Source organism: Melanostigma gelatinosum, assembly GCF_949748355.1.
Source record: "Melanostigma gelatinosum genome assembly, chromosome: 6".
Classification (NCBI taxonomy): domain Eukaryota; kingdom Metazoa; phylum Chordata; class Actinopteri; order Perciformes; family Zoarcidae; genus Melanostigma; species Melanostigma gelatinosum.
The window spans coordinates 2,094,572-2,108,366 of NC_136639.1; the positions used below are offsets into that span (position 1 = coordinate 2,094,572).

Below are 13,795 nucleotides of genomic sequence, written 5' to 3' on the forward strand. Positions count from 1 at the left end.
CGTCAGAGTATCTTTGTCACATAAATATATAAACTGATCTGACGGCGATTTTAAAACACAGCTGTAAAACTAAACAGCTGTTCTACAGCTACAGCGTCTCTTCCTCGCCTCCTAGGCGGGACTAAGAGAGGAGGCGAGGAGGCGAGGAAAGGAATCGAGGAGGCACAAAATATCGTGAACATTTGAAACAACTCTTGGTTTGCCTGGAACACACCAAGGAATAGTCTGTATTGTTTTGATTTCTTCTTCTTCTCTTCCTATCCGGCGGGGGAAGTGCTTCACTGTCTCATTAGCTGGGTCTTTGCAGGCGGGTCTGGTTTCAGAGTGACGGCCTCTTCTTCTTTGCAGCACAATCACTCTCGCAGCTCAGATAAGATCGGGCATCCGTTTGCCACGTACTCGGCTTTGCACGTCATCTGAGAAACATCGTGACCGTTTGCCACCAATTCACAAAGATCAAAGGTTTCCTTCTTGAGCTCCGGCTCGTCGTCTCTCTGAGCAAAGCGGCCGTTGGCGTCGCTGGTGTGACGCGGCGGGGCGGCGTCCTCCTCAGATAAGGGAGCCGCGTCGGGGTGTCGCCGGCTGTCTGGGGCGTCGGGACGATGCTCCGTGTCCAGCCGGAGGGCTGACGGGTTGACCACGGACAGCGGAGACGCGTCTCCGTGGAGGTCCTCTTCAGAGTTCGGACAGACCGTGATGAGACTCTTCTCTCCGAGAACATCCTTGAAGTCCTCCATGTCCAGGACGCGTATGTCTGCAGCTTTCTGTTGAAGGCAACAAAGGGTCGGATTCAGGTTTAAGTCCCTTTTTCTGGCCTCGGATCGATTGAATGATGCTTTTGGGAGAAGTGTGAATGTTTCAAACGATAATAAAGCGCCAGTGAAGAGTTGTACACGTGCATCAAGTCAACAAGGTCTGATACCAGGGACGGATCCTCTCATGTCACCAACACACTGCTCCAGAATGAGAAGCATTGAATTGAATTATTGCAGAAAATAAACAAATGTTGATGATTCTTACAGGTGGTTCATCGAGATAATCTTCACTCATGAACTCCACTTTGATGATGTTTGAAGTGTAAAGGAACTCCACCGCGGTCACATGACCTCACGTCTCCTGCACTCAGCTGAAGGAGGACGAGTGTCCCAGTGAGGACGCTTAGTCGTCTCCTTTACACTCTTTAGGATTCAGGTGTTTTATATCAGAGAACTAAACGTTGAAATCCCTTCAGCTGCTGTTAAACGCAGATCTTATTTCAGACATCGAATTCAAAACACACTGACTTTGAGACGAGGGAACAGGAAGTGTGAAAACGCTGACTCGTGACAAAATAAGTCTTTAAAACTGAATACGGGATGAAGCAACACGTTAAACTAGCAGAGCTCTCTCATGACTCATGAACCAGGAGCCAATCACAGGCCAGTATATCTAAGAACTCACCTGGTGGTTTGGATCCATCAGCCACTGGCCCGTCGTACTGCCCTGAGGGCTGCAGACGGGCGGGAAGAAGTAAGACTTGTACCTGCAGAAGAGGATGATGGATTTCAATTTACCAGCTTAACTCAAGAACAGAGCAGCAGCTGCTATTCATCGGAGTGAGTGTGTGTGTGTGTGTGTGTGTGAGTGTGTGTGTGTGTGTGTGTGAGTGTGTGTGCGTGTGTGTGTGAGTGTGTGTGTGAGTGTGTGTGTGTGAGTGTGTGTGTGTGTGTGTGAGTGTGTGTGTGTGAGTGTGTGTGTGTGTGTGTGAGTGTGTGTGTGTGTGAGTGTGTGTGTGTGTGAGTGTGTGTGTGTGTGTGTGAGTGTGTGTGTGTGTGAGTGTGTGTGTGTGTGAGTGTGTGTGTGAGTGTGTGTGTGTGTGTGAGTGTGAGTGTGTGTGTGTGAGTGTGAGTGTGTGTGTGTGTGTGAGTGTGAGTGTGTGTGTGTGTGTGTGTGTGTGTGTGTGTGTGTGTGTGTGTGTATGGGGACTCACAGAGTCCTGGACAGGATGGAGATGATGAACACAATGACAGCCAGCAGCAGCAGAGGAGTCGCTGCAGCCACCACTGGTACCTCATCTGAAAGGATTCAAATGAATGAATTCTTCTATATTTTACATTTGATTATCGGCTGAAATGATCCCGTTCTGTGATATCCTCTTCATCGGGCACATCGGGGCTGGAGGGAGGCGGCTGTTTGTTCCCAAAACCACAGTTGCCATTTTTAGTAATTTTACATTGACATGAACATTTTAGTTCATGTTCTGCTGGAACATTTAAACAGCACCAATGCAACAAATATTACAAATGGTTTCATTTCATTTTGGGGTGCATGTTCTGCTGTCCCGGTCATTCATTCATTCATTCATATATATATATATATATATATGTATATGTCCAAAATGTTGATCCAAAATGCTCTCTTCACTGGGATCATCAGAAGGACATCCTGCTCTGAGACTCACCGAAGTCGGTCCTCACAGGGACGATGTTTCTGGAAGCATCATCGGCCAATAGGAGGAGAGAATACGCGGTGTTCGGGCTCAGGTTGAGGAAGGTGAGCTGCTGTTGGTCGGGCCACAGAGAGAGAGCTGGAGAGGAGAGAACGCGCTCTGTATTTACAGATCAGATCCTTCAAACCGACCAGAAACACTGAACCACCGATTTACTTTGAGCTCCACTTCACTGCTCTTAAAGCAGCCCAACCATCGTTATTTTACACACACGTTGAATCATGAAACCGTTTCATATCAAAGAATCTACAGTTTACAACAAAGTGCTGTGACATCACAGACACATTTCAACCCACTGACAGAAAACACCTGTTAACTTACTTTGACTCTCCGAGTTGCTCCTCAGCCTCGCGCTGTATCTGTGCACTCTGATTGGTCCAGCCTTCTTTTGCCACACACACACCACTGTCACAGTGGTTTTGGTCACGCCCACCACCTTCAGTTGGACCGCCTCCTTCAGAGCTGAGGAAACACACAACACAATATGTCCCTTTGGAAGTGTCTGTCCGGAAGAGGTGATGTTAAAATCTGTTCTGTGGAGGCGACGTAGACTGTAGACAGGAAGTGGACGTAGCCACGGTGATGTCCCCCATCCCCTGCTTTATGGTCTGTGTGACTCTAAATGGACCATAATGTACTAAATGAACATCATGCTGTATTGAAGAAGACTTGAAACTAGAGATTGAGACATAAACTCATGTTTACAATGTTTACTGAGGTAATAAATCAAGAGAGAAGTAGAGTCATTTTCTATAGACTTCTATACAACCAGAGGAGTCGCCCCCTGGTGGACACTAGAGAGAATGCAGATTTAACACACGATGCTTTGACAAGTATTGCAAATATTTAAAAAGGTTTAAAAAGGCCGGATGTAACCATCGGCAGCTTGCTGACCTCCCTGCTGCAGGCTGGCCGGCAGCGACTGAGGAGGTCCACACTGCTGGTGGTAAACGGGGAACACGCTGATCAGGTAGGACTCATCAGGGTCAACATCTGCAAGCACACACAGTCAGTACACGTTGTAAATAGAACATCACGTATGTTCTCGGCATCTATTCACCTCAAATAATGAGAGAGTCAGGCCTTTGTTTCAAACAGGCTTTTGTTTTTCATTAGCTTCTTTTGCTCTGCAGCCGTTTCAAAGTAAAAGCCCAGCTGCTGAAATGCTTTTATTGTGAAGCAGCTGCAGAAAGTGTTTTCTTCTTATAGTGACGGTTATTTATTGCAGAAAGTTAAACATAGAAGCACATTTGACCCAGGGACGACACAAAGGTTATCAGATGTGTGACAGAGCAGCTTCTCGATCAGAAGTTTGACGTCAGCAACCAGCATCCAATTGTGAGCAGAGAGAATGCAGCTTTAAGACACGTCAGCATTGGCTTCACTCGTCACCACCGTCTAAAACACACACAACCTAAACAAGTATCTTCTCTGGGGTTGTTGGATATTTTCCCCAAAAACGGATAATTCAGAAAATAAACCAGAAGTTGAGTCTTCCAACACGGTTTCACCTGGTATGACAGCGGAGGTGCTGAGGTTGTCCACTGTGGTCCAGCGGCTGCCGGTGGTCGGACGAGTCTTGGAGCGCCACTGAACAGCGAGATGACTGACGGGCGGGAGAGAGGGCGGGACTTTGGGGTTCTCCCATTGGACCAGAAGGCCCTTCGAGGAACTGGAGACCCACAAGTGTCTGACCGACGGGAGGGCTGCACAATACAAGAGGATGCTTAGTGATACCTGCATCTTCACCAGCATGAACAACAGCTACACTCCAACATAATCTGTTATTTACAGCAGCGCTTTCCATCCATCGCTTGTTTAAATCTCTTGAGCACTTTGCAGCCCTGCACAGTTCAGGATCCCTTCTTTTAAAACAGCTACACGTCAAAAACACTTGAAACAAGTAAACATTTCACAATCAAAGAGAACATTTGACGTGTTGCAATAACTTTTATCTGAACATCAAGACGCCTGCTTCCTTCTCTGACAGGATGTTGCAGAAGTAGAGCGCTTTAAACCCGATAGTATCAGTTTAAAAGTTCACGATCGGCACATTTGATGGATAAACAGGACTCACTGCTGCTACGCATCTTGTTGAGCATCAACACGTCCCCAGGACATGACAGTGTGAATACATATCAGTGTTTCTGTGTGATAACCACAGCGTGACACTCACTGCTTGATCTCTCTGGGTCAATGCTGAGATGGGCAGCGGGTCCGTAGCCGGCCGCGTTGAAGGCTGCGACCGTGACGCTGCAGTTCCCCTCCTCCACCTCCAGGAGCGCCGTCACCTCGGTGACGTTTTGAATGTGTCCGTGCTGCTGCTGCTGCTGCCTCTTCTTCTTCTCGGACGGCTCGTAGCTCAACTGGTATCCAAGGATACGACCTCCGGCGTGACGGGGGTCGAGGTCCTGCAGAGAGATGGGACGTTTGTGTGGAAACGGATATTAGTTTCAGTCAAATTTAGATGTTTGTCAGTTTGAGTTTTGTGTTGAACAATGTTTTGGTGTAGTTTTTGTCAGTCAAATTATTTTTCTGCATCTTTAGTTCGTCCACAAATCTGTTGCCTTTTCATTCTAAGAACTAACATAAAGACATAACATCACTGACATAAAGACATAACATTACTGACATTAAGACATAACATTACTGACATGAAGACATAACATGACCGACATTAAGACATAACATCACTGACATGAAGACATAACATGACCGACATTAAGACATAACATCACTGACATGAAGACATAACATCACTGACATTAAGACATAACATTACTGACATTAAGACATAACATCACTGACATTAAGACATAACATTACTGACATTAAGACATAACATCACTGACATAAAGACAAAAAATTACCGAGATTAAGACATAACATTACCAACATTAAGACATAACATTACTGACATTAAGACATAACATCACTGACATAAAGACAAAACATTACCGAGATTAAGACATAACATTACCAACATTAAGACATAACATTACTGACATTAAGACATAACATCACTGACATGAAGACATAACATCACTGACATTAAGACATAACATTACTGACATTAAGACATAACATCACTGACATTAAGACATAACATTACCGAGATAAAGACATAACATCACTGACATAAAGACAAAACATTACCGAGATTAAGACATAACATTACCAACATTAAGACATAACATTACCAACATTAAGACATAACATCACCGAGATAAAGACATAACATTACCGAGATTAAGACATAACATCACTGACATTAAGACATAACATCACTGACATAAAGACAAAACATTACCGAGATTAAGACATAACATTACCAACATTAAGACATAACATTACCAACATTAAGACATAACATCACCGAGATAAAGACATAACATTACCGAGATTAAGACATAACATCACTGACATTAAGACATAACATCACTGACATGAAGACATAACATCACTGACATTAAGACATAACATTACCGAGATTAAGACATAACATCACTAACATTAAGACATAACATCACTGACATGAAGACATAACATCACTGACATTAAGACATAACATTACCGACATTAAGACATAACATCACTGACATTAAGACATAACATCACTGACATTAAGACATAACATCACTGACATAAAGACATAACATCACTGACATTAAGACATAACATCACTGACATAAAGACATAACATCACTGACATTAAGACATACCATTACTGATATTAAGACATAACATCACTGACATTAAGACATAACATCACTGACATGAAGACATAACATCACTGACATGAAGACATAACATCACTGACATGAAGACATAACATCACTGACATGAAGACATAACATCACTGACATTAAGACATAACATCACTGACATGAAGACATAACATCACTGACATTAAGACATAACATTACCGAGATTAAGACATAACATCACTAACATTAAGACATAACATCACTGACATTAAGACATAACATCACTGACATGAAGACATAACATCACTGACATTAAGACATAACATTACCGACATTAAGACATAACATCACTGACATTAAGACATAACATCACTGACATTAAGACATAACATCACTGACATAAAGACATAACATCACTGACATTAAGACATAACATCACTGACATTAAGACATAACATCACTGACATTAAGACATAACATCACTGACATAAAGACATAACATCACTGACATTAAGACATAACATCACTGACATAAAGACATAACATCACTGACATGAAGACATAACATCACTGACATTGAGACATAACATTACTGACATGAAGACATAACATCACTGACATTAAGACATAACATCACTGACATTAAGACATAACATTTCTGACATGAAGACATAACATCACTGACATGAAGACATAACATCACTGACATTGAGACATAACATTACTGACATGAAGACATAACATTTCTGATATTAAAGCATAACATTTCTGAAATGTGAGATGCTGCTTGTTGGTGCGACGTTATGCTAAATCACCTCCCAAAGTTTGGGTATTTGTGCACAGAGATTCCACAGATCATTCAATAAGACTGCATTAAAAAATAAATGAGCTCAATTGTGCGTCTTTCGTATTATGGTTTAGTGTTATATGTTTGTATAGTTTTAGTTTTCAAAGGCTACTTCTTATTTAGTTTCATTATTTTCTTTGCTTTGCAGCACAAACTACAAAGAGTGCACTGTTCTCTCAGAACAAACACGGATAAAGCTTTAAGAGGTGAAACTTTGTATATCTTTTATGTATTTTAACATTTTATTTTTGCAAAGATTAAAAGTCTGTCACGCTGCTCGTCCGTGAGAATGACGGACCGTCAAAGATGACAGGACGTATAGAAAATTACTTTTCTGTCCGCTCTGAAAAAGTAAATTATTTTATTGATGACGATGATGAAGGTATTTCCGATGTACCTTCCACATGAGATGAAGGCGAAGAGATCCACCAGAGTCATTTTTCTCCACTCTGTAACAAACCTCTGGAGGCCGAGAGGGCGCTGCAAATGAAAAACATGTTCAGCCTCGGACAGTATTCAGACAATTTCACAAAGTCTCTTTCTAAGTTTCCTCCCACATCCTGTGAATCTCCTCGGCCCATTCATTGAATCTGGGTTTGAACGTAAACTGGTACCCTTGTCCAGCGTCCTCGCGCTGACGTCGGAGCTCCAGTCGCTCCACCAGATGCCGGACTTCTCTCTGCAGGCCACAGCAGCTCTGTAGACGGTGGACAGCAGGAGGTCTTTGATTGTGTAGTTCAGCGTCTGATCTTCATGTGCAGGAACAGAATCTAGAGCCTGGCAACCAAAACCAAAACAACAAAAACATTCAGCAAATGAATGAGAGAAAAAGACTGTTTTTGGTATTTGGTCACCGAGAAATCTGTCTCCACCAAACAGAAATCTCCGATATCAGATGTGGCAAATGTCATTCCACCATCTCAATACTTTTAATTTTCATATTTTACATGACTTATATGAAATTTAGCCTCAATTTTCCATCCCTGCTGCGTGAAGCAATTGTTAAGCTTTCCACTCTTACAAAGAAAACGGGTCGGACGAGTAACGAGTACTGGAACCAAACCTCCAGCTGCTCTGAAAACAAGCTCAGCTAAGACATGAACTTTTCAGTATGTGTGTTCTTGTACCAATAGCGTCGTGGGGACTCAAACCCACTGCTGCATTGTGGGGACTCATCTAGGGACAAGCGGATCTACATAGGTTTAACTTTATTTTAGGGTTAAAGGCCTCATACATACAGCGTTAATCAAACGAATAACACAAACGATTAGAATTGTAGCACTTTTTTAAAAACACTATAGTGGTTCTACAGTTGTTAAAGATCGGCCTTCCAGGTAAAAAGTCAGTACAATTAGTGGTGGAAGAAGTATTCAGTGTCCGTGTTTTACTGTTCCTTTATATCCTGTTAGTTAGTTTATTCTACATCAATGCATCATATTCCATAAGATCATCATACGTTTGTAGCATCGCTGTCCTGTGAGAACCACAAAAAGAACAAACAGCCTGTTTTCAGCTTTGTGACGATGCATTTTCCAGCTGATCCAAAAGGCTTTTTAAAGAGTTTATTTAGCTGAAGAAGGGTACATAAAGGAAACACTTCATCCTTCAGTTTATCACAAACATTCAGCATCGACACATCTGGAGATACGAAGTAACCAGTAACCAGTGGTGTATAAAGTACTCAAAAGCCATACTTGAGTAAAAGTAAAGATACCTTACTGGAAAACTACTCAAGTAAAAGTAAAAAGTCACCTCTTAGAATACTACTTGAGTAAAAGTCTTAAAGTATCTGATATTTATTGTACTTAAGTACAAAAGTACTTAAGTATCAAAAGTAATTTTCTGATATTAAATGTACATGATAACCTGTTCATTGAAAGTAAAAGTACAAGTAAATACTGTTAATAAAAAAGCAAAGGGTCAGAATTGTGAGAATGATGAAGTTTATTCTTTGAAGTGCTGTGGCACCATGACCAAGGACATGGAGCTGTGTTGAACATAATTGGGTTGGCTGTGATCCATCCAGGAGCAACAATGTTCAACATAACATATTGTACATAAGTATACTTTTGCATCTACTATGAACTTATCATCATAATTCTCCGTAAAGCAATATGACACTATGAAGGAGTTGTAACAGTGCGTTTATAAGTCTGCTCATTAGACTAGAGGATGTAGAGGCCAATGCATAATATTATGTTCAGCAAAACATATCCACTTGATGCATCAGGTCAGTGTTTAGAGAAAGGACGCCTGCCTTGTAAACTCCTGTGGGCTGATTTGAACACAAAGGTTTCGCTCAAGCTGAATCTGCAATTGGGCGACTGCTACCATCATAACTCCATCTGATCATCCACAACATGACTCAAATATCAAAACATGATCAATACTAAAGTAACAACCCAGTCATTACTTGAAACTGAAACATGTCCTGTTCATCTTCAAAAGAAGTTGGTTTTCAAAATTGCGAGAATTCCGTCTCGCTCTTCTTGGGCTGAAGACTCGTCCTGCGATGCTAAATAGTCTTTCACAGGCCGCTGAGGCAGGTAGAGGTGTGTTCAGCGTCACACACAGCTTGCACACAGCGGCGAAGAATTCCCCGAATGCTGCGCTCTCGCGGCTCCTGTCAATCCGTGTATACAGCTACAGCTAACGTTAGCCAACTAGTGCTGCACAACTGTCAACACTTCCTCAGCTCATTAACTCGCTAGCGATCCACGGGTGTTGGTCTTCATCACCACCGTCGTTTGTTGCGGGAGTAGCAGGTGCTTCCATTTCTGCTTCCATCATGAAATCAGTCATCGTAGAGTGGAATGCTACTCAGGTAGTCGCCCGCTAGCTTATAGCATGTAGCATCCTGGGCATCACTGGGAATCAACACACCGCGGCTTTGAGAGCACTTGTTTGCAATTGTGCATTAACGTGATTAACCAATGATTTAACTTGCTGCTAGGACCACTGATTCACCAAACCTGCTGGCTTGCAGTCTGTGTTCCACCACAGTCCCCGACGCTGCTCTCAGGATTCATTTTGTTTCTGAAGATAGATTTGATTTTGTAGCGAGTAACGAAGGTTTCAGGGGAAATGTATCGGAGTAAAAGTATCAGTTTTCTTTGCAAAATGTAGTGAAGTAAAAGTAAAAAGTAAACAGAAATATAAGTAGTAAAGTAAAGTACAGATACCCAAAAAAACTACTTAAGTACAGTAACGAAGTATTTCTACTTCGTTACTATACACCACTGCCAGTAACTAAAGCTGTAAGACAAATGTAGTGGAGTAAAAAGTACAATATTTACCTCTGAGATGTAGTGGAGGAGAAGTAGAAAGTAGCAAAACATGTAAATGCTCAAGTACAAGTACCTCGACTTTGTACGTAAGCACAGTACGGAGAACAATGTTTTTGTAACCTGTGTGATAACACGGGTCCATGTGTGATCGCCGTCGACTCCGTATCGAAGCCGACAGACGCCGCCACCGCTGCTTCTCCAAGACACACTGACGGAGTCCTCAGTGGAGGCAAGGAGACTTAACACAGGCTGAGGGGGTTTGACTGAGGAGAGGAGACAAGGACACAAAGAGGGGACAAGGAGTCAGGAATCTCCTGGAGACATTCAGCTGGTATTCATTGCTGGGTTACTGCGGTGATGAAGCATCTGGTCCACTGACTTGCATGCTGAAGATCCACGGTGTGAGGCCGAGACCAGATCTCCCTCCCCGTGTAGTCCTTGATCCGGGCCGTTACGTTGATGACGGCGGTCGGGTTGATGAACGCCGGACAGTAGTAAATCCGCTGAGTAGTAAATTTGCTGAGGAAGAAGAAGAAGACGAAGAAGAGAGAGAAGGAAGGAAATCAAAAACAGAGATGAAGACCTCGATATCACGCTTTCCTTTCTTCCAGGATGTACTTCTCCAAACGCACCACAAGAAGATTGTTCCTCTACATGTCAGACGTATGAAATGATTAGAAATGATACGCAGAGCCTGAAGATGGACTTCCAAATCAATAACTTGTCATATAGCAACTTTAAAAGCAAAGTGATTTGACGGACAAAGTAAAGCAACAGCAGGACACCGTGCAATACAACAGGAAGCAAGAAGAAAACTGAGGTTGAAGTTTAAACACACATACAACTGTGCTAATAGATAAAAACCATAAAAACCAATAAATAAATACAAAGAGAAAGAAAAAAGCAATAAAAAGAGGATGCACTTCAGTAGTAAGCCTTTGGTGAGCGTTTACCTGCTGAAGATGAGAGAGACGTCAGGCTCGGTGTGGCTGTTTGACTCCCCAGTCCACTCGCATGTGAAAGAAGTGTGTGATATCTGGTAGTAACACGACATGTTCAGCGTCTCTGCGGGAAAACAACTTCCATCGTGACCAGAGCGGACCACACCTGTGTCATAATCATCTTGATGTGCAACACCCGTACTAACAAACGATTTCATTTGCCAGAAAAAGATTTAGAACGTCCCAATACATAGTTTCAGAGGCAGAATGACAACAAAACAAATACCAGGATGTTCTACATCCATTCACATTTTGCAGTTATGCAAGCCAGCCTGTTTTTCTGGCTACTCTGACCCACAATCCTTTGCGCAGCAGATATACGAGCCAGGCGGCAACCTCCGGTTCTGAAGAGTGAAGCCAAAGCTTCACGTGTTAAAGCTGCATTCTCTCTAGTGTCCACCAGGGGGCGACTCCTCTGGTTGTATAGAAGTCTATGAGAAAATGACTCTACTTCTCTCTTGATTTATTCCCTCAGTAAACATTGTAAACATGAGTTTATGTCTCAATCTCTAGTTTCAAGTCTTCTTCAATACAGCATGATGTTCATTTAGTACATTATGGTCCATTTAGAGTCAAACAGACCATAAAGCAGGGGATGCTTTAGGGCGGGGCTACACGCTGATTGACAGGTCTCTACCAGAGACTATACGGCGTCTCTACGTCACTCCTCCTCAGTCCATATATGGACACTTCCTGTTCACTGGTTGCAAAAAAGCCAAGATGGCGGCGGCTGTAATCCAGTAATAATAAGTAATACAGTCTCAGGTCTGACCAAGGGGTGAAAGTTTAACATGCAATGTTTGAGGGAGTATCCCAGTTGAATGACAGAGTCGGTCGCAATGAATTCACATTACGCCACTGCTGACTACTGTGTGTGTGTGTGTGTGTGTGTGTTCACCCCATGTAGATGCAGGGGGTCGAGGGTCACAGTCTCTGAGGTCAGTCACACACACTCGCTTGTTGTTCTCACACGCCTTCATGTCAGAGAGCTTCACCGTCACCTCTGACACACAAACAGAGAAACAAACTGTTTTCACAGACACCAGAGAGCTGATCTGTTCATGAGACATCTGTATGAATGCATCTGTGTTAATGCATCTGTGTGAATGCATCCGTGTGAATGCATCCGTGTGAATGCGTCGGTGTGAATGCGTCCGTGTGAATGTATGTGTATTCACTGTATGTGAAACATATTCTCCTCCTCTGAGAGAAGACACAGCCAACGGGACTCAGTGAACCCTGTTCGTGTGCTTTAAAGACGTAGCAGCAGTTAGTCTGTCTCACGTCTTTCGGATCTTATTTATTTATTTATTTGTTGTGTTCTGTGAATACTACGTCTGCTGGGGATTAATGACGTGTTCTTATGTAATATGATAAAACATTAAAGTGCAACTTTGTGAAGTTAAAAAGCATTTAGAACAACTGGATGTAACTTAATGAGAATCCATCAACGACTGTTGACAGATGGTTCCACGGATCAGAACCGAATATACTTCGACCGTTAAAGCGCGATCATTTTATAGAATATTTCTCCATGAAATGCTTTTTGCATTTCAGTGGTTCTCAACCTGGTGGTCAGGATTCAAACACGTTTTTATTATTTCAATAGTGTTGAACATGAAGGTTTGAGCGCAGCAGTGAAAACACGAAAGAAGTTAAAGAACCAAAACTTTACTCGTTTTGAGTTGTTGTACTTTGAGATACTTCTCAGAGGGAGATATTGTACTTTTTTACTACATTTGTCTGACAGCTTAAGTTGCTTTGATTTTATGAACACATACATGAATCTCAAATCTGTATTTATCTCGTAGCACACAACACATATATGAATTTATAACGTCAGGACCTTGCCGGCTCCATCGTGAAAGTTGTGATTTTGCGTAGTCAGACCTTTTACTTTAAGTACATTTCCTGGTAATACATTTGTACTTTTGCTCGCGTACAATTCTGAAGGCAGGACTTTTACTTGTCACAGAGTATTTTGTGTGTATTTCTACCTTCTACTTCAGTAAGAGATCCAAACACGTGGATAACGACGACGCACAGACAATCTGAAGCGACATTAAACACCTTTGGTAAATGTAATCCAGCTTCCAGATTAAATACATATGTGAGAAGAGGAAAGGTTTAACATTTAGATAAGCAGCTAAATAGAATATATATAATATATATATATATTATATTATAAGCGTTGTCTCATGGTGTCGGCAACTCACTGTGAGAAAACACACAGAGGCTCATCAGCGTCCACGTAGCGAGATGCACTTCTGGAGACCAAATGTCCATCATGAGAGGAAAAGATGAAGAATAAAGTCAAAGGATCCGCTCATCAGAAGACATCCAGACACCAATGACTTATTCTTTCATGTCTGACGTGTCAAAGAGGAGGAAAGCAGCAGATAAGCTCAGAGTGCTGAGGTCAGGAAGTGACACTTATCAACACATCAAGTGTGTGGGTGTGTGTG

General features: G+C 42.3%; 1 protein-coding gene across 1 annotated transcript; it reads right to left on the minus strand.

Moving 5' to 3' along the window:
• Window positions 1-23: 23 nt before the first annotated feature.
• LOC306778977 (interleukin-6 receptor subunit beta) lies at window positions 24-11,383 on the minus strand (the record flags this gene model as incomplete). Its single annotated transcript, XM_079270716.1, has 13 exons — window positions 24-764; window positions 1,441-1,522; window positions 1,970-2,054; window positions 2,441-2,566; window positions 2,810-2,950; window positions 3,383-3,481; window positions 4,000-4,194; window positions 4,665-4,899; window positions 7,440-7,522; window positions 7,657-7,819; window positions 10,450-10,592; window positions 10,709-10,848; window positions 11,283-11,383. The coding sequence occupies 13 exons, from the start codon at window positions 11,381-11,383 to the stop codon at window positions 354-356; spliced, it is 2,004 nt and encodes a 667-aa protein (XP_079126842.1). The 3' UTR covers window positions 24-353.
• Between the last annotated feature and the right edge of the window lie 2,412 nt (window positions 11,384-13,795).